Source organism: Egretta garzetta, unplaced genomic scaffold, assembly GCF_000687185.1.
Source record: "Egretta garzetta isolate BGI_Z169 unplaced genomic scaffold, ASM68718v1 scaffold161, whole genome shotgun sequence".
Classification (NCBI taxonomy): Eukaryota; Metazoa; Chordata; class Aves; order Pelecaniformes; family Ardeidae; genus Egretta; species Egretta garzetta.
Window position 1 is genome coordinate 1,314,798 of NW_009258754.1, and position 27,007 is coordinate 1,341,804.

The 27,007-nt window shown below is 38.0% G+C and overlaps 1 protein-coding gene across 8 annotated transcripts in view; it reads right to left on the reverse strand.

The window, feature by feature from the left end:
• Positions 1–2,168: 2,168 nt before the first annotated feature.
• ACSL3 (acyl-CoA synthetase long chain family member 3) overlaps positions 2,169–27,007 on the reverse strand; it is a 34,829-nt gene continuing 9,990 nt past the window's right edge. For 3 of the 8 annotated variants that reach the window (XM_009649130.2, XM_035888849.1, XM_035888848.1), the window contains 13 exons: positions 26,467–26,644; positions 20,375–20,484; positions 18,930–19,068; positions 16,943–17,093; positions 16,220–16,343; positions 15,894–15,965; positions 15,258–15,397; positions 14,355–14,527; positions 13,192–13,266; positions 11,970–12,161; positions 10,580–10,694; positions 5,815–5,972; positions 2,169–3,426 (listed from right to left, as the gene is read on the reverse strand). In XM_009649130.2, coding sequence (XP_009647425.1) covers positions 3,263–3,426; positions 5,815–5,972; positions 10,580–10,694; positions 11,970–12,161; positions 13,192–13,266; positions 14,355–14,527; positions 15,258–15,397; positions 15,894–15,965; positions 16,220–16,343; positions 16,943–17,093; positions 18,930–19,068; positions 20,375–20,484; positions 26,467–26,644 — 1,791 coding nt within the window. In that variant the 3' untranslated portion in view covers positions 2,169–3,262. Of the gene's footprint in view, positions 3,427–5,814; positions 6,386–10,579; positions 10,695–11,969; positions 12,162–13,191; positions 13,267–14,354; positions 14,528–15,257; positions 15,398–15,893; positions 15,966–16,219; positions 16,344–16,942; positions 17,094–18,929; positions 19,069–20,374; positions 20,485–26,466; positions 26,645–27,007 lie in introns of those variants that run through there. The other 5 variants (XR_004841219.1, XR_004841220.1, XM_035888851.1 and 2 more) reach the window with 5 other exon arrangements.

Genomic DNA, 27,007 nt, shown 5'->3' on the forward strand with positions numbered 1-27,007 from the left:
GGAATTTCTTGGTCATTTTTTTTTATAATGAAATATGTGAATTTGCACAACAGAACGGTTACAATTTCCAATTATCCAGAGTCCTGGGAGGTTTATATTTACAAAGGCTTTGTTAAAACTCCCCCCCTCTGGGGGCCCCCCGGGTGAGGTATATGCCCCTTTGCTTGTAGTTTGAACCCAGAAAGACTGTTTAAAAGTTACGGCTCTTTCCATTACAAGATTCCCCACATGACGGAGCCCATTACTTCCACCATGCACTTTTCCTCATTTACTCTACAGCTGTCCGCAGCCTCTGGGACACGTGCAATACATTCCAGCAGGTACTTTTGTTGTTCTTGCTACCCTGGGCACAGGCAGACACACAAAAAAAAAAATCTAAAAAAAAAAAGAATTAAAAGGGAGAGAGACCAGGTAAATTCCTGGCTGGCCTGTAGTGCATCCACACAGGCTTTCACCAGACTCCTCTACAGCTGCCTTTCCGCTCAGCAGTGCAAGAGCGCAGGGCAAGACCTCGGAGGCAGCCAGAGGCACCTGGCAGCACAGCAGCCGACAGGACCACGGAAGCCCTGCGTCAGAAGGGCAGCTGTGGCTCCCCCCGCCACCGCAGCCCTGGCTGGTGAATGGGAAGCGTGGGGACATGGAAGTACGTGGAATCTAGCAGTCTTAAAGTCCACCTTTTGTTATAAAGACAGAACATACTCATCACAAATATTTTAAGCCCATATAAATATTTTAAAAGTCTACCTTCAACGCTGAGGCTAAAATTAATGAACTGCTTTATTTTCACGTTCTGTAGAAGAAATAAATGTCCACAATGAATCAATGTCTGAAGAAGTAGGAACTATATATATATTGACATCAATTTTTTATATAAAAAACCTGACCTGTAAAATCAAATGCACAGTTAGACTGCAACCTGATCCTGTGACTGGATTAGAAGAAAAATTAAAACTGCTATTTCCAAACCATTTTAAAAGTTTCATTTATGCGATTTATCCAAAAGTGGATTTAAAACCTTAGCAGAATAAAATACTCCAGATTTCTTCTGAATTAACAAAAAGCAGATTTATTTTCTAAAACCTGCTGCACAATGCACCAAATGATATACATAGTACTTCAGCAATTTATTAATTTCCACTAAAAACCACAAAAGAATATCTGAACAATGTACATCTTGTGCTGAGTGTGAGCTATTTAAGAACCCGCTGATGGAGCACAGATACATATTTAAGTATTAGTAATGCCTAATATATGGTGTGACACCCCCCCTACAGAGTTGGCAATTTCCACATTTGGATTCCTCAGCCATTTTCCACTGTTAGCCTTATCTCTATTTGCCAGAAGTTTTTAATTATGATCCAGATATCTGAAGGCATTAATCTCATAAATGCGCTTCCAATTTCTTTTCGTTGCTTATATTTCTGTTTGACTAGGGACGCCAAAATTCACCAAAGGGTAACAGCTTTTCATAGACAGCAGCAAGGGAAATCCATGAATAGTGGGAGAGATGGTAATGTAACACAAAATACAGCACCAACCTTCTCATCGTTTCATCAAAACTAAAGTACAGGGAACCTACTCGGTAACTTTCGGCTCCTATGAAACTACTTTCTATAATCAAAGTGTTAATTTAAGTAACATTTTAGCTTTTCTTTTAAATGAGAATTTGTATACCAAACATCTCCCAAACCTCCCGTGTCACAAATGGTCACAGCAGGAACTCCCTCCCCCAAACACAGAATTGCTGTATGCTGCCATAGAAGGGCACTGAGCAAGCCTCAGGACCTCGATTTTTAGTACTACAAGTAAACGACACACATGAGAGAATCATCTCCAAATTAAAGCCATTTTAATATTTGCTCCATCACAAAGTTGACTGATGTATGCCTTTTCACATTCTCATGTAACCCTGATTAAAATATTCTTTCTAGAAATATCTTGAAAATAAAATTCACACCTGAAACAAATCTAAACACTCTCACTGAAGAAGAAAAGATCCCCCACAGTTCTTCAAACAATATTCACATATCTCTAGGAAAACAGAAATTGAGGCTCCTTTCCAAAGCAAGAATTGGGTGTAACAAAGCAAGCAACATAAATAAGTCTGGCTGACAAACACCTTCAAATACTTGTTTTTAAAGCAAAAAAAAAAAAAAAAAAAAAAAAAAAAAAAGGTAACTAAAGAACACGGAATTAGAGGGAGATTTTTAATGGCACAAAGGGCAGCTAGGCACTGTGTGAGCTGAGAACATAACTGTCATTATGACTTTAAAAATCCCCCCAGTAAGATTTGGGCTGCAGCTAGGGCAGGGCAGGGGTCTTGCCACACACTTTCACAAACAACAGAACAGCAAACCCAGTGTCATGTCCAAACCTAACAAGAGAAAAGTTGTTACAGTCCCTCTGCTAAAAGGACACTGGCAAACTTACAAAGCATTAGGTGAAATTAATGCTGAGAGTTCTTATTAGCTCTACACAGTTCCACTACTGGATGAAATGGTCATGAGCTATTTAAAAAAAGGTGTTTCTGCATTTGAGAGCTTACTCTTAGGTTTAACTTCTGCTGTGTTAATAGCATCTTTTGGATGAAACAAGCTTTAACTAACACCTGAAAGAATACCTCCCTTTAGGCAGAGCTGTGCCATGACCATTTTTCATTTTCAGATAAAAATAAAAGTAACCATTAGGCACATATTGAAGGTGTATTACACTAGCTGGAATGTCAAACATTTTCTCCCTCGGATTTACACAGAAAAATAGCACAGCAGCAAGTAACCCGGTCCTCTATTCAACAATGATCTCGTTACAAGCATTTTCAACGTACATAATGTCACAACATCAATACCTTCTTATCTTTAAATAATTAGGTAAAAAAAGGCCCCCAATATAACCATTTCTTATATAGCCAAGTTCTCGCTATATACATCCAAATTTTAAAGATACAAATAAAACATTATACAGGATTTATAAATGTTTAAAAACTTGAGGCTTCAGAATCATGGCTTCCCAAAAAGACTTGGGGAAAATCCACAGACTGACAAGGTAGCAGAGAAAACTGGAAAAAAGGAGACAGACACACGTTTGCTGCCATAACATTTTACTAAACTTGCCAGTCATCATGGTGATGTTATCAGAAATAACAGTTTAAGCTACAGATGAGGAATGGTGGTTTTGTGTGTTGATCTCAAGTGTTGAGACAGGCAATTCAAGTATTTCCTATTTGATCCAAGCTCATTGTAGCAAAGTGGTGCAGAAAATAGAATTATTTTACATTTTTTCCATACATTCTATCAATGTCCATTTGATAATATGCAGTAAGCTCTTTGCGTTTTAGTTTGAACGCATCTGTCACTAGACCAGTCTCAGGGGTCCAAGGATCAGGGCTCAAACGAATTTTTAATGGTATTTCAAACTTCTCCAGATTAGCTGTAAAAATAAACATTTTTTTTTAAAATACAAAATGCAGATGTAACCATTTTCCTACAATTAAGCACAAAAGGAGGAACTGTATCCTCACACAGAGAAGGACGTGACATAAATGAAGAAGTGCTCCTCAACCCCCGCCCTCCCCACCCCCCTGGTTAGCTTTGAAAACCCACGTGGTCACAAGCAGAGTGACAGGATCCACAAGCAGCTTTTCTCCAGTTTCCACAGAAATATTGAAATAAACCCCAGCTGTTTGGGTGGCTGTGCTGCTCCCTAACCAGAAAATCCTCGGTGCAGGGAAGTGACGTCCTCAGAACATACAGTGTTGTATCAGTGTTATGACACTCATCTTCTGGAGGTAAAGCCTTACAATCCATACTACTACTTAAGCTTGAAAAGAACAGGGAGAGGGGGTTGTGGTTTTTCCCTGATCATCCTGAATTGTTCAAGGAAAGTAAGTTCATATGGTAGCTGCTCCCCTTACTGAAACAGAACAGTGCTCTGCGTGTTACACCTTTAGCACAAAACCAGTATATTGGTTGCAAGAACTTCTGCTATGGTTTCAGACATAAGAGAAGAAAACAAAATCACTAAGAAAAGTAATCAACAGATGGGCAATATTAAAAAAAAAATCTATTTTCAGGTTAAATGAAAAAAAAATCCACAAATATATAATTATATTCTGTGCAACCTGCCATTTTTAGATTTTCTTGCACCTTTTACTCCCCTTGACATTAAATCACTGGGTTGGGTTTTTTTACAATTTAGTACTAAAAATCGTAATATTGCTTTAAAAGTAAAGCCTATGATACCAAAGTGAAAAAGATCCCCAAATATAAAATAATATCAAAATGTATGAAAATGCCTCAGGATTAAATCAAATACTCAGTTTCATCGATTTTAACAACATATTTCATTCTCTTTAGAATAGTTAGTGCTGCACAAAATAGAAAAAGAAAGCAACTTTGTACATGCTCTCCACTGCAGAAGCTTCTTCGTGTGACTTTGCCCATACGCTCCGTGTGGTGAAGAAAAATGGACAATGAGAATGCCATGGGGCAAGGAAAAAAGGGTCTGCTGCAGTATTGAGACTGCACTCATCGTTAAGAGTATGCTCCTGTAACAGAAGGCTTTATATTTTTTTAATATATATTTTAAAATATATTTAATATATTTATATTGTATATATTTAACTTTTATATATCTAAAAATATAAATATATTTAATATATTTAGAAGTAATATAGAGAAGAGACAAATATTAACAAGACTAAGATTGTTGGAAGCATAAAATTATCCAGGGTAGAAAAGATGAGGAGAAAATGCAAAAAGGTGCAGAAGGAAATCATGATACTGAGCGACTGCAAAACAGACAGCAGAAAACATTCACTGCAAAGAAGTGTAACACAGAATGCGTATGAAAAACAACTAACATCCACAATGACCATTTAAAAAATATTCTGTGGTCATAACTGACAGCCTTACAAAAAAAGCTCAGTGCCTAGTAATGGTCAAAAGCAAAACCAAGGCAGAAATACTGTGAGAGAACAAACAAAATATCACTGTGCCACTGTTTAATGCTGCACCAGAACAGCTAAGTAGACTATGGCCAATTAGCATGAAAAAGATACAGCTGAGGAGGGAAGTACAATAGCCACTGAAAAAAAAAATCACGACCGCCATTGTGACTGTTCACTGCCTCTTCCCGCACAAGAGCTCGGCAGAACCAAATTGAACTAGCAGATGAAAGGGTTAAAGCAAACAAGAGGCATTTCTTCCCATGAACGTAGCGGAGCTGTGCAACTCCGCCACAAGTCAGTATGGATCCTGACACAGAATATTCACATAGCTTTAAAATGAGACTAGAAGAGTTAATGGAAGAAAAGTCTACTGAGAATTAGCTACAAAGACACTGCTTTCAGTTTAGGAAATCCCTCAGATGCAAGTGACTGGAAGCTAGGAGAGCCCCTGCCACCAAGGGCTTATTTCAACTTTGCATAGGTTCGTATACACATGAGACTGTATGATACCCAACACACGTATCATGGATCTACAGATGACCCACATTCTTTTGGATCAGCAGCTAGGGCCAAAAAGGTCTTACAGGACATCTTAAAGAGCACCAGGCACACACATATACAGGGAACTGAAGTGAGCTCGTTAGGTTTGCCCTGTTTTTATATTCTTTCCTCAGCTATTACATGAGTTACATGAACTAAAAGGACTGACCCAACTCATGTTTTGTTGTTGGGTTTTTTGGTATGAAAATTTCACTTCATACATGTTCTATGAAATATACACACTCAAGGGAATATTTTCAGGGCCTATGCTTATCTGTTTCACAGACATTATGGTCCACAAGGTTAGTACTATCTGCCCAGCTACTCACCTGCCATGGCAGCCTCAGCTAGCACCTTCAGTACCTCTTTTTCCATCTCAGGACTGTTACAGATCTCTTCCCAGGTTCCTTTAAATCCTTTCTTTCGAGCTAGTTCTGCAAGCTCCTTTTGATTTGGCACAACAAATCCAATGACATAAGAATGGAAACTGAGAAGTATAATGTACTTTAGTATGAATTCTGTAAAAGTTAACAAGTGTTCAAAAGTAACATTTCAAGTTGGAGGGTTTGCACGTCATACAGAGATATTGCTCTTAACAGTTGGCTTTTGTTCACCTGATAATCTTTCTGAAATAGTACACGAATTACCTTTGCCTGCTTAAAAATAAGTAGAAAGAGAAGCTACTTACCTTACAGCAACTGGATTGCTTCAAGGTGTGCTGTCCATATGCATATTCCACTGTGTGTCATGCTCAAAGCTTTGGGGAAGCAGTACCCACACGATGTCAATGCGCCCTGCCTCTCCTCATGTTTTGCATCCCGGTACGAAGACTGGTGTGCGGCTTCCCTACCTCAGTTTCCTCTCAACTGCAGAATCCAGTTACTGTAGAGGAGTAGAGGACTGCAGTGAAGAGGGGTTGGAGAGCAGGTTGTGGAATGAGCATATGCACAACACATCTCAAAGAACACCTGCTTCTGTAAGGGAAGTGACTTCTCTTTCTCCTTCAAGTGATTGTCCACACACTTACTCTACTCTTGGCAATCTTTGTCTGCTCCTGATATGCCTAGAACATATGAAGCTGAGATCTCAAAGTCTTTGGAAAACACTGAAGCACAATTTGCCCTGAAACAAGTATTCAAGATTTTTCAGATGGTGCAAAGTTTAGGGAAAACATAAACAGAACCTCACATAGCAACTCCACACATTCTAACAAAGCAGATCACAAAATCAGAGAGCTGAAAGCGACCTCAGAAGGCCACCTAATTCATTCACCTGCCTTGAAGCAAGGTAAGCTACATCTAACAGATGTTTGTCTAGCCCGTTTTTAAACATCAGGCAAACGCTAATGCCTGTGCTTCATTATTCTTAGCACTGGTAAGCTGTTCCCGATGGCTATTCTTGACCTTACTCATTGCAGTTTACATGCAGTCAGATGTCCCTCTCCTTTCCACAGAAGTCATTTATTTGTTCACAGACTATTTTTTTTCCTTCTCACCTTTCTAGTCTTCCTTCCTTTATTTCTTTAGGAATTTAAGCAATACCCTTTCCTCTTCAGTCATGCATCACAGATCTCTGCTCAGCTGTTCTCATTTTTCTCCTGGACTCTTTTCAAGAGGTCCACCTTTTCTGAAGCATCGCATGTGGAACTCAGATCCTCTAATGCTTGGTAGAGCAAAGAGATCATTGTGCATCTTGTAGACTATACATCTGATTATGCCATGTTATTTACCTTCTTATGATCATATGGCACTTGTTGACTCATGTCAACTCCTACAGAACTGCTACCAGCTGGTGGTTCTCATCCTGTATTTTTGCATTTATTTAGGTGTAAGTATAATTTCCATTTTCTCCTCTTCAAACTGACTGCTGTTTTCAAGCAAACTGCCATCTAGTCAAGCTTGCTCTGAATTCTAATCCTGTCCTCCACTGTACCTTTAGTCTTGTCCCACCTTAACCATCTACAGATTTATTAAATCTTTTCAACTCTCTCTTTCACCAGACAGATCATTAATGCAAAATACAGAACCTTAACCCTGGTATGGAGATTACTTTAGCTTATCCTTTAAGGTCTCCAAGATAATTTTAAAATACTAACTCTAAATACCCTTTTGGTTACTGTACATTGCAATTTTCTCCTTTGTTACTGGTATGAATTATAATGAGCATCTGACAGCAGCTGTGAAGACGGCACAGGAGTCCATTGCAAACACAGGCTTCTTTGGCATCATCTGTCAACAAGCTTTACCTGTTGGCTGACTCGAAACAGTTCTCATTTTTTCTCTTACTAAGAACATACTTACAGAAAGACTTCAGATTAGCCTCAGTATCACTTACTGCTTGTGTCTCACCTTCTGTCTTTACCCCTCTCATCTTTTTCCTGCCATGCACTCGTGCTATACTCTGTACTGAACCCTTTTAACGTTGTCTAGGGTCTACTCTGTAACGTGTATGTATTACATATGAAGGCACCCAGAACACAAAGGACACTGGCACTTTCATCCCTGGTTCCTGTAGTCTTTTGACAAACTTAAGGTTATATCCAGCACCAGTGTCTCCAGGGATAAACAGCATACAGAAGTAATCAGTTGGCTGGGTAAGCCTCAAACTTTCAGTTCACCTAAAATTCAGCCTCTTGAGTAGAAGCATAATTCCTCTGGACAAATGGGTTCATCCATCACCTATGCTTTTTCCTGGAAAGAGCACGCTGGAGCTCACAGCTCCTGGAACATGGAGCTTTTAATTCTGTACCACTAAGTTAAATCTTCACTTGTTGTAGAGTTCAAATGTTAAAGCACTGTTTGTCTTCAGAAGTATCCTGAAGACCTTAACTTCTCTCTGGAGCAGCTACTTCCCTCTTCACTACTGTTCCTTCTGTAGATCTTTTGAATTTGCTAGCTTCTTCAGTCTTGGAGGTTATAACAGCAGCATGAAGGAAAAAATTCTCAGAATTTGGTCCTCAGGACCTCCTTTGTCACCTCCTCCACACTAGGAGATTTTGCCAGAACATTTCTCCTACACTAGGCATCTTCATTCCCTTGCTGTGCTTGAGATCCTACCCAAGTACGGCCCTCAGACCTACAGTAAGAGACACATACAGTGGCACTACATGTCAATATCACCATTTCTGTTCTATAAAGTCTGATCCTCAATAGCTCTCCTTGAGCTTCCTGCCGAGCACTCCCTTGGTTTTTGCCATGTGTGCTCATTCCTCAGGTAAGTGAACTACTCATTTTGCTGACACAATGCCCGAGACCCAGTCAATGCATCCTGGATGGACGAAGTGCTGATAAAGCAGTAGGAGTCTCCTCTGAAGGTGCTCTAAATCATGATTCCTTTCAGCAAACATTTTATTTCTTATCTCACTGAGTACTTTCCCTGGTCAATTAATACAGCTTTTGAAGAAGCAATATTGTCCAAGCACTTTTGATTCCCTACTACCATGTTCAGAGGGGCTTTGCACCTCAAGATCTAAGGCCAAATCACAGATTTAACCCATTTGTAAAAGTCTGCCCTCCTTGTCCTTTTGCATATGGAGATAGAACAGCTACACATGAAGGACTCCTCTTGATCACCCAGGCAAAGTATAAGGAGAGACAGGATATGAGAGGTCTTAGGCACTGCTAATAAGAGTCTCCAAGCTCACACTGCTGAGGTGAGTATATACCCACAATGAAATGTGCATATGGACAATCATTCAGAGAATCTGTATTACATGGCTACTTATGTCAAATTACACACATGAAAGTATTAAGAAATACAGCAGCAGCAAAAAAACCAATCTGGAATGTACTTGGCTTCTGTTTGTAAATTACCTTTAGAAATTGCTCATAGGTTTTCCTATTTTTAAGTAACAGAAAAGACCCAGACTATCAGATTCAAGTGCCTGTCTGACAAGTGCCTCCAATATTATGTTGACCTGGCAAAATAAACACAATTCCAACAGTGAACTTCAAGCCTAGAGCAGCAGAAATCACCATCTGCAAGAACCTCTTTCTCCATAGACTTCAGAGGGTGCTCAGAACAGGCACATAACCTCAGGCAGTCCGAGCAAGCAAACACGAGACTCACTCAACGAGTCAAAACCACAAATAAAGCTTAATTTAATGGAAGTTCTCTCAGCAGTGGCATGCCCAATGCGTGCAAGCCTATTGAACCAAAACTGAAGTTACCGGATGACTACCACTAGTTAATAAAAAAAACCACCACAGAGAACCAGGTGAACAAACCAAAAGTTAATTTTCTATTTATTACCACTGAGCAATTCTCTGGTATGCTTGTCCTGGCCTCTTTCGATCAAAGTTATCAACTGGGGCCTTTTTGGCCATACTGGAAATTACAGTATTTTTGATCATTCAGAAGCTCAAAAATTATTTTCCAAACATCAAATTGACAACAAGAAACAAAGACGACCTGAAGTATATTTATGTGTGTAAGTCTAGATCATGCACAGGTAGGAAATTCTAGAAATAGAAACTTATGTTTGAGCCCTTATATGCCTAATTCAGTAGTACATGTAGAAAGCAAATAGAAAGGACACTTGACCATAATTTATTACTTATGTGCTTGCATAGTATTTACAGAGCATTTTCTCTCAAGCTTCCAGGCTTCTGCTGATGTACTGCAGGGGTTAAAGAAAAGTATTTTTAATGCGCAAGCCAGCTTCTAGGCTGTTGGTGGGGTTTTTTCCCCTGCCTTCCTCTGAAGTACAACAGTACTTCCTCTGAAGAACACAGCTAAATACAGCAAGGAACAAGGTGTCCTAGGGCTTCTATAGGTAATAATCTCTAAAGTGCTTGAGTCATGTCTGTTATGAATGCAGTCAGAGCTTATCTGCTTTTCAGATTGGGGAAAAAGGAATGAAAGAGACTCATTCTTGGCATTACAAATTATGAAAAAAAAAAAAGGGAAAGGAAAAATAAACCCATACATTTCAGATGTTTTAGTTTTGATAGAGAAAGTTATTCCATTGTATTCTAAGTAAAATCCTTTTTCATCTGGTTTAAAATATTCCACACACTGAGCAGCAAAGAATTTTGCTTACAGCTTCAGTAGGACAAAGAATACAGCAATAACAAAGCATCAGCTGCCTCTTACCTGCTGGCATACACACAAATATTATCTACCAGTGGAAGATTCTTTAGAGCTGCTTCTACTTTGCCAAGAGAAACATATTCTCCTGCCTGGAGTTTTACGAGATCTTTTTTACGATCTATTGAGGAAAAAAGGAATTAAACGTTAATTACAGAACACAAAAATTTAGACATTGATTTCATACTTTTCTGAAATGTATGTATAAATGCCAAAAGGTAAGCCAACTCATGTTTGGTGAACATACCAGAAACATTTCATGCCAGGTTTCCAGACTTTGCATTTTATCAATCTGTCCCTCGCATAAAAATGAGACACATTTCAATTCCATGCATTTTCTGCCTTTAGGACAGCATTTCCTGTATGACAGCACTGTCATGTGAATGGTAGACAACTAGGATTACGCAGAAGCCAGTGTTTGGCTAGAAGCACACATTTTGTGCTATCTGGTCCAGACGCTTAAGGCAGGAGATGCACCATTTGGTGACATTTTGTTATTTATTCCCAGGCTAAATCTAAAGAGCAACTGTCCACCTGTTATCTGAAACACAACAATAGGAACCAAAAGTTAAGCTCAAATTACTTGAGCTTATTGTACACAGCCCAAAGGAGGCAAAGGTGACTACAGGGCCTTACCTACTTCTCTGTGCTGGCAGCCAGGAGTGCCTCTCCTTTGCTATATACCTTCATGCTGCTTTGTGCAACCAGGCAAGGTAGTTTTGTGGCTGTCTAACCTGTTTGACCACTGCAAGGCAGCTGCAATGGGACCTAAGATTCTTCTCATATAATAAACCAAATAAGCTTACTTTTCGGGATTAAAGAGCACCCTGAATCACCCACTGACTTCAAGTGAGAGACACCTGGTGCTCTATAAAGAGCACCTATTTTTGTGCCTACAGGTGTTAAAAATTGTAAGCCTGTCACAGGCTTACGTACAACACCTTTACCTTAGTGTATTTTTCCCCTAGTTCCTTTATGATAAAGGCATATTCTTACTAGAAAGAATGGCAGGATTAAAAAAAAGCTGATTTAATTCCTGACCACATATTACCAGAAGAGCCCTTTCACTGAATCAAATTACACACTTACAAAATTATAAGATCTAAGGCAGCTTATCTAACTCAATTAGCCTGTATTTAACTCTCTAATTACCACCCAGTCTCACTAACAGAGTGGAGTCAATGTAAAGACTGTTTTACAAGGAGGCAATTGTTTTAAAAATCAGCTTTTAAAACACACAATCAAATTTACATTAACATATCAGGATTTCCCCAGGATACAGGGTCAGGCTTTAGCCTGCATGCCAAGATACAGAGATTTTTTTTTTTGGTTAATTACAGTATTTAGCAGTCCTGAAAAATATATATATATGTTCAGCTGAATTTATTTAACTCACCAATAATTTTTAGACATCCATCTTGATGAAACTCTCCAATGTCTCCGGTATGGAGCCACCTCTGCCCATTCTCATCAACAGTGAAATCTTTTTTGGTTCGTACTTCATTTTTGTAGTAGCCCACAGTCACATTTTGCCCTCCAATAAGAATCTCACCTCTAGGATACGGTTTATCAGTGTTGTAATATCCACCTGAAAGTACGGTTTTTATTAAGTTAACAAGAATTAAAATATATTCCAAAGCAAGAATTCCTATTATTTTTACAATTTAAATATAGAATTAAATACTTTCTAAGTCCTTAGCCAAAGTTACCACTTGCCTAAGTAGTTCAGTAAGAGAAGGGGTGGTTCCAATTCTTTCCAGCATATAAACAGCTATTTAACATGTGTGTTTACAAACAGTGAAATTCACACACATGCAGAGGGCAAATGCCACCTCTATGCAATCTTTCTGCCAGGACCAACACGCTCTATCAGTTTTATACAGGCTCGAATAAAAAAAAAAAAAAAAAAAAAAAAAAAAGATAAATTTCACCTCATATTTTAAGAAAGACAAAAACTATAAGGTTTCATATTAGCCCAAAACACCCTTAAGTATTACATATTTCTACTCTATGATACATAAAAGCCTACAGTGAAAGGAAATCACCTAAATACATTCCAAGCTTCATTAAATATACTTTATGTAACATCCATTAAACTTCCATTCCATACACCACTTTTAAAATTATTTTATTAATAATAATATTATGAAGACTATTTTCAAATAATTTCTTAATGGCCACACTTCAATTGAAGTCTCCTGAATCCAGCACCTCTACGACACAATGTACAAGAGCTGCACCCTGTCCTGCAAGAATACTGATCTAAATCAGGAGGTGGTACAATACTGTATACATTTACACAATATGTATATACAATTATAGTGACTGGAATAAAAGAAATAGTATAGCCCAAGAGAGTCATAATACAACCTAGTCAAAATGCCATTGGCATTGATAGCTTCTGCCTAGATATTTGTAAGTTTAAAAACCACTGAGGAATTTGTTTCACTTTTTTTCTCCCTCAAGATCAAACTTTCATAAGTAAAAATAACATTTAAAGTTTTAAAAGTCAAGAAGTAGTCTTCTAATTACTACTACTGAGCAAGCCCTATATAAAACCAGATATATAAAAGTTCTTACAAACACACTATGATTTAATCACATAGAGGAATTCTCACCTTCTTCCCAGTTCATTAACTTGATTTCACAACAGACCAAAGGTGCTCCCACTCTCCCGGTAGTGTAGTCCCAAACTAGAATTTTAAAAAAGAGCATTTTTCAGAAAAAAAATTACCAAAACTGATTTGAAAAGATCTTTGTTGTCATGCATCTTATTTAGTGAAAATTAACTGCTATTTATTTATGAACTTTAATTCACAGAACAGAACTTCCAAGAAAACCAATGGATACGCCAAGGTAATGCAGATAAAACCCTTATCCTGCAAAAAAGAACAGGTGGCTGGATTTACAGATACCTCCAGTGATACCAACATAGCCTTGATAGTAAGCTCTCCATGTAGGATCACACCGCAGAAGCAGCGCAACAACTTTAAATAGTGTTTGCTGGACTCTGAACTAAGTAACAGTATTTCATAACAATTCAGGGATTCTGTATTTTGATTCACTTTCCTGAAATCTCAATCCCAAATGTTTCTGCATCTGGGCATCTTCCCAAACGAGTATCACTGGAGACTACATCATTTGCATTACAGTTTCACTTTTTTCCCCCAAGCTACTGAAGAAGCCATTTCCAAAGACCTCCTGGAATAAAAACCACAACACAGCAGTTTGTGGATCACCAAGGAACATGTTCTACAATCCAGCATAATCTAGCAATGAACCTTAGATACTCCTTATATGATTCCTAGGTAGATGTTCCAAAAAATAGCAGCTCTGACTGTTTCTGCCACCACTGAATATGAGTGAAATTTTAGGACTGAAAGGCAACTGAAACCTTAAGTTCTGTTACATGAAATTAAAAGTCTGGTGCAGGTTTTTGTATTCTGTTTTTTGTTTTCCTAATGTCTCAATATACTCACCAAAATTAGAAATAATTTATTCAGTTCAACTGGTAAGAGCAGTAATGCCAAGATTCCATTCACACTATTACAGGTTTCTCTATTACAAATGAGAAGATTCATTTTATATGTAGGTCACCAGCTTTAGCACAATGTGTCAAAATCAGCACCCCTACTGTTTTATACATTTATGATTACAATTAATTCCCAGGATTCCCCAGTTATGTTTGGTGGCACACACCAAATCAACAGACTGTCAAAAATGGTACATGCAGAGCGCTCAGCACGGATCACAGCACTCAGTGGGACGCACTGACACCAACCTTCCGTGATTGTTCCAGCTCCAGCTGATTCAGTTAGTCCATATCCCTGTCCTACAGGGCAACAGAAACAAATGTTCATGAAGCGCTGAGTTGCTGCAGAGAGCGGAGCTCCTCCACAAAGCAGGATGCGAATTTTTCCACCTAGCAGCATTCGTACTTTCCGAAAAATAAGGCTAAAATGCAAAGATAAGAGTATATATTTGTTGCTTGAAAACAAAACGAGAGAGCGTACTTGATTTTATATCTGAACTAAAAGTTTCCACCATCTTCAGATAAACTTTTATGGTATTCAAGGAAAACTTTGAAGGAGCACATTTAAGTTTTCAAAAACACAGGCTCATATTTCTAACCTTGTTTCCACATTCTAATTTGAAGATGGGTTAAATGTTTTGAGAACATAGATGTAGTAAGACAGTAACATCCTCTGCTTTTCTTCCCCAAAATAATTTAAATAAGCTGTATAAATTTAGGACTTATATTATGCTTTAGTCTCACTGAAGTTGGGAGTTGGACTCAATAATCCTTATGGATTTCTTCCAACTTGAGATATTCTGTGATTCACTTCTGTGAAAATGTGAAGTCTACAGTCATCTATAGGAACAGACTTCCCATCTTACCCAAGAATTGTATAAATCCATTATTAAAGTCCTGATGAAAACAATGTAATTAATATAAATCTCCAGTCAGTTTCAAGTTAAATAACATTCACTGTAATTACATCAGTAAATATTTAAAATCACACACAAACTACTGACTTGCTGTTTCAATTTACACTTAATTACAGACTTGTTCACATTCAAAGTGTCAACAGTTAAACAAAGAAAAGCACAAAAAACCCAGATACTGCTCATGTGGTAAGACTTTGGTAAGCATTTTCTTTGGTGCCATTAAAAATAAAGTTACCTGTCGCAGAGCGGGGTAGTGTAACCTTTGGAAATCTGTTCCATTTTGTAGTTGTAGGCCAATATAAATAGATTCCTCTGGAAACTAGTCATTTCATTCACTTTATTCATGACATTTTTGTAGATCCGATCCATAATTTCCTAGTTACATAAAAAGATTAACTTTGAGTTAAAGAAACAGAAATCCTAAATTTAGTACAACAAAAAGGAAACATGTTCTAGAAATTCTAGTGCATTTCAGATGACAACCCGCTCCCTGGTTGCTTCCTCTTCCATTGCTAAGAGATAGCAAAAAGGAGGAAACCAAACATCTGAGCAGGGGCACGAGTTAACCCCAAGCTACTTGCTGCCACCTATCTTTATTCCAATCATTTACTAGGACGAACAATAGATGACTAATTAAAATGGTAATCTAATCACCACCATTTAAACTTCGAAAAATGTTGACACTCAGACGATGAATGTTTATCCCCAACATACAAATAAATACCAAAAATATTACATTAGGCTAGCTTAACATCAAAGGTTCTACCCTTTCTATTTAAATGATCATTGCATTAATTTTGTTGTTAAAAATTTGAATTATGAATTATATTTTTTAATAATTTTTAAAATTATTCATCCTTCCGTTACTTACCGGGACAGCTGCCATTAGGGTTGGCTTAAGTGTAGTAACATCACCTTTGCTTCCTTTCTTTATTTTAGAGGACTAAAGCAAAGAACAAGTTTACTAGCAGACACATTCAAGATTTTTAACACGAGAAACAAAATGACACAGCATGCTTTTCAAACATTTTCATTTAAATTACATTTTAACAATGAAAAATTAGTCCAGAGTACCAGTCATAACCACCTGTTTCAAGAATTCTAGATAAGAAGATTTATTGTAATATTTTTTAAGAAATATTACAAATATTTGATTTTTTTTTTTTAACACCCTAAGGGCTTACATCTACAACATACCTGGTCAGCTAATGTCTGAGGCGAAGAGTAACCGATGCGGCATCCATGAGACAGACACACAAGTTCAGCACTCAACTCCAGAACATGGGCAAGAGGCAGATAGCCAATATAGATGTCTTTTTCCCTGTAAAGAATTTTTAAGATAGGTTTATATTGTACCATTAGAGTCCTCAGATGAGTCATTAAGCTAAATTTACACAGAGCTTACTGCAGAACTAGAGAAAGTGGAAAAATGCCTTTGAACTTGAGAATGCATTTCAAATAATATGGGGTTTTTTTCAAAAGTTGTGTACTACATACTGTAGGTTTAAGGCATGAACAAAGCGTGATGTTTACTCAACCGAACACAATTAACCATGTATTATTGTTGCAAAGGCAACTCTGTGGACAAGATTAAAAACTGCACCAAACAGAAAGAAACCACAGGATTTCACACTAACCAAAGAAGTACTGCTTAGGGAAGTTTTCAACCACGCTAGTGCAAGGCGGCCTCACAGGCTTTTGTGTCCCGGTCTTGCCCACATACAGAAGACGAGAGAACAAACAGCACATGAAGTAGTCATGTCATTTAATGCAGTACTGGAAGATGCTTAGACATCAGTGCATAGCATGATGTGTCACAGACAAAGCAATATAAAACAGTTAATATTTTACACAGTAATTAATGTAAAGTTATATGCAACTACATGACTTCTTTATTTGCTGGTAACTGTTGGTACGTACCCCAGATTTGGAATCCTCTCAGCCATTCCAGTTATCCCAGCAATTATGTTGCAATGAGAGATCATAACTCCTTTGGGAACTCCTGTGGATCCACTTGTGTACATGATCACCGCGATATCTGAGGGCACAGGCCTGGCCTGCTGTTTGTTTCCTATAATTTGTGGTTAAAAAAAAAAAAAAAAAAAAAGAGAGTGTATAATGTGTGGGAAGCTTATCAGGCTGGGAGACCCGCTATACTAACACAGTACAGCAGTCATTCCAGTATAACACTACATGTCATTACATTTTGCTTTCTGTTGAAAAGATTGTGGCCAAACTTAAGTGCCTTCACAAAGAGACGGAACTTCTTTGTATTAGCTGAGCAATACTTTGAGTGATTGTCCTAGTCTACCACCACAACACTTTTCCTATTATGTTTCACATATTCCTGCAGAAGAGAGAATAAACGGGCAGAGCTTTGGCTTCCCCAAAATGCCACTGAGCTTCACATCCTTAGGAAGGGATGCTGTGCTGGTTCCATGCTGCTGCAGGGTCAATCCCTGTTTGCAAAGGTACTTTCTCATGTGCTCCGTGGCAGGGGCACAACACCCTGCTTCATTTGCAACACCTGCAGCTGCTGAGCCAACATGAGGTCCAATTTCTAGAAATATTTAAAGGAAGTTCAAAAGCTTTAATAGGATTAAAGTGTTTTTTAAATACTTGCACTGAGAGCAAGAAAAACATAAACCCAATTGTGTTTATTCAGAGGAAAAACTGCATAATGAGCAATACATGCAGCACAACATACACGCTGAATGAGAAGCGTGAAAGAATCCTGTCCATTCTGCATGATGAACAGCAGAGGAAAAAAGCAGCTCATGTATTTAATATAATATTAATTGAACATGCTTGACAATAAACAACTCATTGTAGTATTCCACAATTTATGAATGGTTAACTTGACAAAGATAATGTTCCTTTATCATAGTGTATAGTATGTGATATTTCAAAGACTGAAGAAAGAAGGATTAGACACCTTTTTACATAGCACACAGATTAATGAATCTCACGGCGCTAATGCATTATAGCCATAATTTTTTCTGTTGGTATTGTCTGAAACAGGTTTAACAGTGCATAAAAGTGGTACATCAAAAAGGGAAAAACATCTTTTAAAAGACATTGAGAGGTCACGATGCTGGGAGCAAACTTGCCATTCCCCTGAACATCAACAGCAAATGGATTAACCACCCACCCTACTCCTAAATCAAAATTCAATCCAACATTCATGTGCCTTCAGTGGTTACAAGATTCTGAAAACACAAAGAATAAGAACAGAAGAAAGCAACTACTGAATATAATGGAATCTTAAGACACTAGGTTTAGCAGCTCTTCAGAGCCAAGAATAAAAATTTGTTACAATAGCTAAAACACCTTCTGAAATTCTGAATTCTAATTCTAAAAACGTTACATAGATTGGAAATAGATTTCAAGAAATTTACATAGTATATTGATACTTTCAGAAATGCAATAAAAGTGACAGTTCTATCAGATTTAAATGGCTAGTTTACATTTTTTTATTAGTTAATTTAACAAAAGTTAATGGTAGCGAATTACTGATGTCTTTTGCTATAAAATGCACAATAGTTTTCTCTGTGTGCTCTCAATAACCTGGCTTTAATATGTCTGATTATAAGAATGCTTTCTAAGGTTCTGTCCTGGCCTAAATGCTTATCCTAAAAATTATTCTTCAACATGTGACACTTGTGGAGAAGAGAGTTTTTAATAAAAGTATTTTACACTACTCTGTTGAAAAACAAAACAAGACAAAGCGCACACCCCAAAATCCAACCACAACCAAAAGATCCCACAGATTTTATTTAAAGAAAAAGCAGATGATAAAGGTTAATCACTGCATAAGTTGAGATCTGCAATTTTCTCAAATTTACTCAATGGGGTCAAAGTAGGACAACAAATGAGACTGTCCAAATAGGAAGAAGAGATAACCTACCAGTATCTGCCTTGGCCCCCATAGCTTGCACAGAAGCCATAGTGTGAACAATGACACCCTTGGGAAACTCCGACCACGTTGTTGGTTTGCCATCCACTGTAATAATATGTCGCAGTAGTGGAACTTGAGAAACAATTTCCTGTGGAAATGAACATGTGTTCAGAAATCAAACATGAAGTTTGTGCCAACAAGAAGAAAAAAAAAACCCCTATCTACTCTATACATTAAAAAAAAAAAAAAAAAAAAAAAAAAGCGTTGACATAAAATATCTGAGAATTTAAAACACCAGAGGATAAAGGTGTCTAGCTCTAACAGCTATAAAAAGCCTGAAACTTCCCACATTTAGATTCGCAGGTCTAACTGAACCTTCCACTTAAAAGTCAAAAAACTTTTCCAACCATTTACTGCTCTGGGTCTTACTTCAAGAAAATTCCACAAATGAGACTGCAAAGATTTGTAGCGATAAGTGACTTTTCCACTCTCAGAGAGCACTGAGAAGAAAAGGTCCTGGGCAGCTGGCAACACTGAGCTCACAGTAATTCCTATCCTGCTCCTTGATTACTATGCTATTTAAAATAAGCAACAGCTAGCAAAAATACAGAAAATTATTAGTTAAGCATTTCAATCAAAATGTGAGTTTCAAAACAATTATCAGTGTTCTAGTGGAAGAAGAGATGATTATAATCTCTAGCAGAAGAAACTAATTCTCTTTCTGCAAGCTGAAATAATGTGCATTGCATATATACTGTCATTCTAGTAACTTAAAAAAAGATTTGGGAAATTCTCATTCAAAACTCAGCAATAGCACCCTGTTTTTAATTAAAACAACTCCCTTATTTGAAAGGTCTAGTTCCCCCAAAACACATTATGATGAAACCCATACAGGTAAGTTGTTCCACTTGCGTATTCAATCTGGGTCAGTAAGTCAAAAAAGTTTTTTGACCGTTCTCAATGCTTATTAAGTTTTCCCCCGCACTAGTTAACAGCTCTAATGCTTCAAGCACCCATCTTTAGATTTAAGAGCCATTTTCTGCTGGGAAAACAGCCAACAATAAATCAGGAGGATGATCACATTTAGCTATTCGTACACAGTTTATACATTTTTCTGTTCTTCCCATTTGCTTCAGCTGTTAAATTTATAGGCACTAAATCCACCCAGAAACCGCAGCAGTTTCTTCTAAAGGTGTTGCTCCAGGCAGCGCCGCAGCTCTTCAGTAGTGCAAATTGTTCATCCTGTTCTCCAAAGTCACTGAGGAGCCTAAATCCCACCGAAGGCTAACTATGTTTTTTTCTGTACATGGAGACAGATACATAAATCTTATTCCAAAAGAAGTGTCTGCCCTATAGAAAGGCAATAAATCATTGTTCTGTGCAGTGGAACCGGGTTTTTTAACAATAACGAACAGATACACTGGGAAGAGGTAGACAAAGAACAGTTTTCTGACCTTCAATTTTGTTTGCATCAGTTCTTTACTAGTAATGATGGTGGTCACCTCCGTCTCATTTAGCCCATGTACTATTGCTGGGCCTCCCAGAGTAGCATACAGAGTAACAACTGAAACAGAAAGGGGGGGGGGGGGGGGGGGGGGGGGTGTTGGACTGAGATTAATCTATTCTAAGTTAGGCAAAACAGTAAAAAAAAAAAATATAAAGGTGGTATACTTTTGTGCTTTAAAAAAAAATACATATTAGATTTAAATACAGCACCATTTTCCGTTACTCCCAGAAGGGATAAGAACCACCATTGTCCTTGTGACTTTACTATTTTTCGACTATTTTTCAAGGTCTAACTAGAGATACCAAAACCCCATTACCCTATGTAATTCTCTTCTAGATCTACTCTTGTACCTTCACGGCTTTTACCATTTTAAAAGTAGGCATCTGTTTTCAGTTTAATACACTAACAGTCGTCTTGTACACAGAAAAGAAACGGCTTTCATTTACATGACTTCTCTTTTCAGAATTCACACACTCTGCCTTTTACAATTGACTGCTAATAAGAAATTCTAACATTGTAATACATTCTATCAGCAGATTGAGCCTCACACTCAGTAATAAATCTGTGACTATCATATTCTCCCATATATTTAAAACATTATAAAGGTTTAATCATCACAATCATTAGACATTGAACTGACATCATGAGAATACAGAACAGCAAGGAAAGAAAAAGATTTAGGAAGTTGACTATTAGAAACACCATTTCCTGTATTTAAGGACAGCTCATTAGCTATAGAGTGTTAAACCACAATTATTTCATACTAACAATTTTAAAATCATATTTAATTTCCTTCCATTTTAATGGGAACTGCATGAGAAAAGACAGGAAGAGACTGGGGAAGAAAAAGGCAGCTCAAAAAGTTAGAGAGATATTGCTCTCAAAACAATAACAATTTCCTATTTTCCAAGCAGAATGCTAAACAGGGGTATCTCAAAAAAAAAGCTGTAAGGTAAATCAACACAATCATTAATAATTACGACATCAGTGCTGGAAGTTTTGTTCACATTAGGTATCTGAATTTCTTTTTTATTTTAATCTGGATTTAGCTGAATACTTAAACGACTTAATTATTAGAACAAGACACCCCATTGTACATTAGGGCTGTAACTATACTAAGTTCGCTGCAGCAAAGATAAAAAATAAAATAAAATCAAAACCTCTGCCATATTCTAAGATTTGAAACCCAGGGAGTTACTACCCCAGTGCAGCATACTAAGGAAGAACTCAAAAGCAGTTTTCCTACACAGAAAAGTAAATAGCTAGCCTCTACTTATTTTTTTCCTTGTTAAAACAGTCCATCGTAGTTTAGAACTGTTGCAGGGCAAACACACATGCACTGTGTTTTCTTTAATTTGGTGGGAGCAGAGTCCAGAAGAGTGCCTCTACTAGTTCCCACGAGCTCTCTCTACTTACTGCAGTGACCCCTGCTATGTAAACATCTAGCAGAAATCCAGTTTCCCCAAAGCCAACACGCACAACCAGGACAACACGCCGCCCGGAAAGAAAAGTATAATCTCAGAAATAGCCATTTCTGTAGTTAATTACTTATCTACATACAAGTACATCGAGGGCAACTTAGAGCTATATGACAGAGAGAAAAAACCTGAGCAATGACTCTGACCTGTGAAATTCTCATTTCTCCACATTGGCACCTAAAACTTTTTCAGGCAAATCTGAAAGTTTAGGTACTATTTTTTTTCTCTCCATTTTCTCTTGAGGGCATACTGAGAAGGGATTATCTTCTGTTTTCATCTTTACACACACAATAGTACAAGTGAGTCTTTGATATGTGGACTGCTGCTAGGAATACTGCTCTAAAAGTCTGACAAAAAGAAAAATCTCCACACCACTAAATTTGCCAGCTAATATACAAGAACAAAGCTTTGCCCTAAAGAAACAAATAGAACTTTTGCCGTTTGGAGAATTTCAGCATCCATCATACATAAAAAATATAAAGCAGAATATACCTTTAAAGGCTTCAGCCAAATCAATTCTCACACAACCACTTCTGCTCAAGCTTCAGGAAGGCAAGATTGAAAAATGAAACATAACCTTTCCTATTTATTTCATTATTTGGTTATACACTCAGGTGTTTTATCTGCCCACACCGGTGAAGAGCTCTTCACACAGATGAATAGGAGATGTTTTCATGTTAGTACTCATTTTTTTCCATTTTTGAACTAGCAATCCCACTCTACCTCCTGCAAATACAAGACTTAGATAGCTTCAAACAACATAAAATCTATAATCAAGCAAGTATTTCTAACCATAAACCCACTTGTTCATGCAAGTACCCCATAACATAAAAATTACTTTCCCCATTTTAATTCTGTACAAAAGGCATTCTCTCCAACATGAGGTATGAAGCAGATGAACCTGCTCACTGGGCATCAGTTCTGGATATGTACCATCATATACATTATACATATATATTTCACAATCGGAAAGATTGTCACAACACCACCACAGCAGTTAGCTGTTGTGAAACTTGCAGACTGAAAAACGCTAATGTAAGTCATTTAGCAGTATCTTGCCACACTACTTCAACATCATCTGAATGTTGTAATTCGTTCAGCAAACCGACTACGTGAATACTACATGGTAATATCATCATCTGCCAACACACAAGTCAGCCAAGTTCATGTAAGATGATATACAGCTTAGATGCTAAATACCACGTCAGACAGTGTGCCGAAGCACGTCTCAATAAGGGAATTTAAAACATTAATTCAACAAAACCAAAACCATATGCATACCATTCTAAACACAACATCCATCCACTAGCTTTGATTTTTAATTTGGAAGTGAAGTACACTTACAAATCTTAGGAAGATTTTGTAATTGGGGGGGGGGAGGAAATCAATACAAGCCTTTGCATTTTATTCCCAGAATAGTCACTAGGAATCTAACAGATCCCAAAAGCGATAAAAGGGAACTGACACTGTATTACGAGACATGTAGTTTAAAAGTAACATCTGAGAACAGCCTGTGCAGATCTCTGCTGTGGCAGGCAAGTTAGCAGCAGTCACTCACTGAAGAACGGACCAAATCTATCACCGAATTTAGGTTGGAAGGCATCTGGGAAGATCACCTGCACAAAACAGTTAATTAGAGCAGAGTGCTCAGGGCTATGGCCAGTCCAGCTTTAAGTATCTCCAAAGATGGAGATTTCACAACCATTCTAGGTCCTGTTCTGGTATTTAACCACCCTCACAATTGAGACATTTGTCCTAGTATCTAATCAAATTTTCCTGCATTTCAACTTGTGCCTGCTGCGTCCAGTCTTATCAAAACACACCTTTGAGCAGAGTCTGGCGTCATCTTCTCTGTATGCTCACATTTGATAGTTTTAGACAGCAACAAGATCTCAACTGGCTCATCTTAATACTGAACAGATCCCACTCTATCAGCCTCTTCTCATATGTCACGTTCTTCAACCCCTTCAGCATCTTGACAGCCCTCCACTGGACTCACTCCAGTATGTCAAGGTCCTTTTATCTATTGGGAAGCCTAAAACTAGGCACAGTACTCTAGATGTGGTCTCACCAGCATCCAAATGCAGAAGGACCACTTCCCTGGACCTATCTGCTACACTCTATGTTACTACCACCCAGGATGCTGTTGGTCTTTGCTGCAAGAAGGCACTGCGTACTTATGCTTGACTCACTACTCACCAGGACCCTTGGGTCCTTTTCTGCAAAGCTGCTCTATATCCAACCATCCCCCAGCCTATACTGGTGCACGAGGTTATTCCAGCATACACAGGAATTTGTAATTACCTTTGCTGAACTCCTTGAGGTTCCTGGCAGCTGACAGACTCCTCTGAACATCAGCCCTGGCCTCCAGTGTACTGGCTGCTCCTGCCACCTTACTACAGGCTGTGACCTGCTGTGTTTACACTCTGTCCCATCATCCAGATATTCAATAAGGACACTACATGGTATTGGACTTGGTATCAATACCTGATGGCTGGCAGCTAACTTTGTCCTGCTGATCACAATCCTTTCAGCCAATGGACCAATAAATTTTCCATCCATCTTACCAGCTACTTACCCAGTCTTTATCTAAATAGTTTGGATGTGCAGATACTACAGGAGACCATGTCAAAGATCTTGCTAAAGTCACAGCATACAACATCCACTCTCTCCTTGTCCACAAATCCAGTCATCATACAGGCAAGCAGTATAATTTTAAAACTATACAGGCTAGGGCAGTACATCCTCTAACCAACTCCACCCCTAAAACTGAGGGAATAATACAGCATAAGGGTATACACAGAACAACCACACCGACCCACAGTAAGGACTTCATTTAAATTAAAACTGCGATATACTCATGAACACATGGCTTCGAAAACTGAAACAGAGCAGAGAGGGACCATTTAAGATAAAATTTTCTTGTTAGGCTTGCTCCAAAATTTGAAAAAAAGTCTAAGTGATATACACTCTTAGTGTAGGCGGTAGTAAATCAGGAATTCCTGCACATCTGGCTTTTACAGCCCATCTCTTATTGAAGGAGGGTAAATGTGGCACAGAAGAGAAGAGGCCAAAGCCTGTGAGGAACAGATGCTTCTAGACTGCCCTGTGTGAAAATGAGAAACATCCCCTGAGACCATCACAGAACCCAGCCAGGCTGGGCTTACAGTTAGGTGAATGGCATATTAAGGAGTGATGATGAAACAGACATTTGAAAACAATTCCTATACCAAGTTGAGATCAGCACTCAATAGGTTTCTCAACAAGAAAAAAAGGCCTAGAGCTCCTATGCATATCCTTGTGCCTAGGCTCAGACTAGGTTAGGGCATACAGCAGGCTTTCCACCATGGCAGAGATGTACCTTGGACATAGCTGTGGTCCTCTACATGACTCGAGTGGAAGGGGAGCAGGCTTGGCTTTGCATTTCTCTCTGCCCTGTGCTGGGAAGCAAAGCTGTGCAAGGACACCTCCAGCCAGTCTGTCCTATTCTGCCACTCCTCAAAGGCACCTCCAACACAGCCTGCAACTCCTCCTTGAGCAGGCTCAGCTCTGCCCCAACAGTTAGTGATCTCCACAGTAAAATAACAGAAGACTGAAGGGTAAGTAACTAGAAGTTACAGAATGGGACCAAGACTGTCAGCAGACAGAAGAGCCCAAAAGACACTTCTTATGGTCACTCCATGAGAAATTGCGGAGTATCAGCCAGGTCAGAAAACCTAGTCTCAGTCCACTGCCAGGGTTAAGGATCCAGTTAGTGTATGACTTAACCAGATACTATGAATGACAGACTGACTTTAAATAGCTCACCAAAACTAAACACAGTCTTAAGGTTTCTGAAGTAGTAACTACGACTCAAGTTTGTCCTTGAGCATAGTCTCAAATCATCATTCAGGTTAAATTAGGATATATTAAATGGCATGCAATGCACTATGAGAAAGTCAAGAGGCAGGGAGAAGAAAGAAAAATATTAAAAAACCATATCAGACTCAGCCTAAGGTTTGAGTCAAGGAATGCCTTATGGTTTGGTAAAGGAGTTACTAAGCAACTTTTAAATTTGAAAGAGCTGTCAAAAATAAGTTCAGGACTTACTCATTCTTGTTCACTTTTTAGAGATAACAATACCATAAACTCCTAACTACAGTGAGAATTGAAGAGTTGACAAAATAACGAGTTAAAACAAAACTTAGAGGCACAGATGAAGGTTTGACGTCAACTCCTGAAACTGAGTCAATGAATTCATGTGTGATTTTTGTTTGTTTTTAGAAACTTGGGAATCTGTACTGATTTGAGATTAAAACAAAATAACCTCTCACAAATTCATTCAGAAAGATCTACTCACTCCTGCTGCAAACAGATACACGTTTCTCCACGCAGTAAGGCAAAACACTACAAAGCACACAGTCTCTACCTTATGCAATATTTTTTATTTGTAGTTTTAAACACTTCGTATAAACTTCATATAAAGTTTTCTTAGCATGTAAAGTGAAGTAAGAAAAAGGTTTGTTTTCAGATTGTGGTGTGAGATCGAAAGACAAATATTTCACGAAAGACGCATACTCACGCTGGTAGTTGCACATAAAGCAGGCCTGCGCTGCAATCATCCACTCGGCTCTAGTCTCACAAAAGATAGCAATGTTAGTCTTTGGTTGCTGACCCAATACTGCTAAGCCGTTTCCAAAATTAACAGCTTTAATGTATACATCTTCATATGAAAGCCAGGTGTACTTGCCAAGGATGACCTAATAAGAATAATAAATTCAATTTAGAAAATGAAAATCCTTAACACATGTCCTACTACATCTTCATCCACATGAAGAAACCACAGATGTTTGAAGTAAAAGTTGCTTAAATTCTAAAAGCAGTTTATTCAAGATAACAAATAACATTTTTGCCAAAAACTACAGGGACTGTGGAAGCTCCAAAACAAATACTGCAATATCTCCATGCATGTTATCACCTCAGTTTCTGTTTTTGTATTAGGAAGCACACAATTCCCACCGTATTTCATAGCTTCAGAAGACCTGAACTATATCTGACCCATAAGTCTTTAGATTTTTTACAAAGGTTTGGTTATCTTAAAAAAAAAAAAAAAAAAAAAAAAA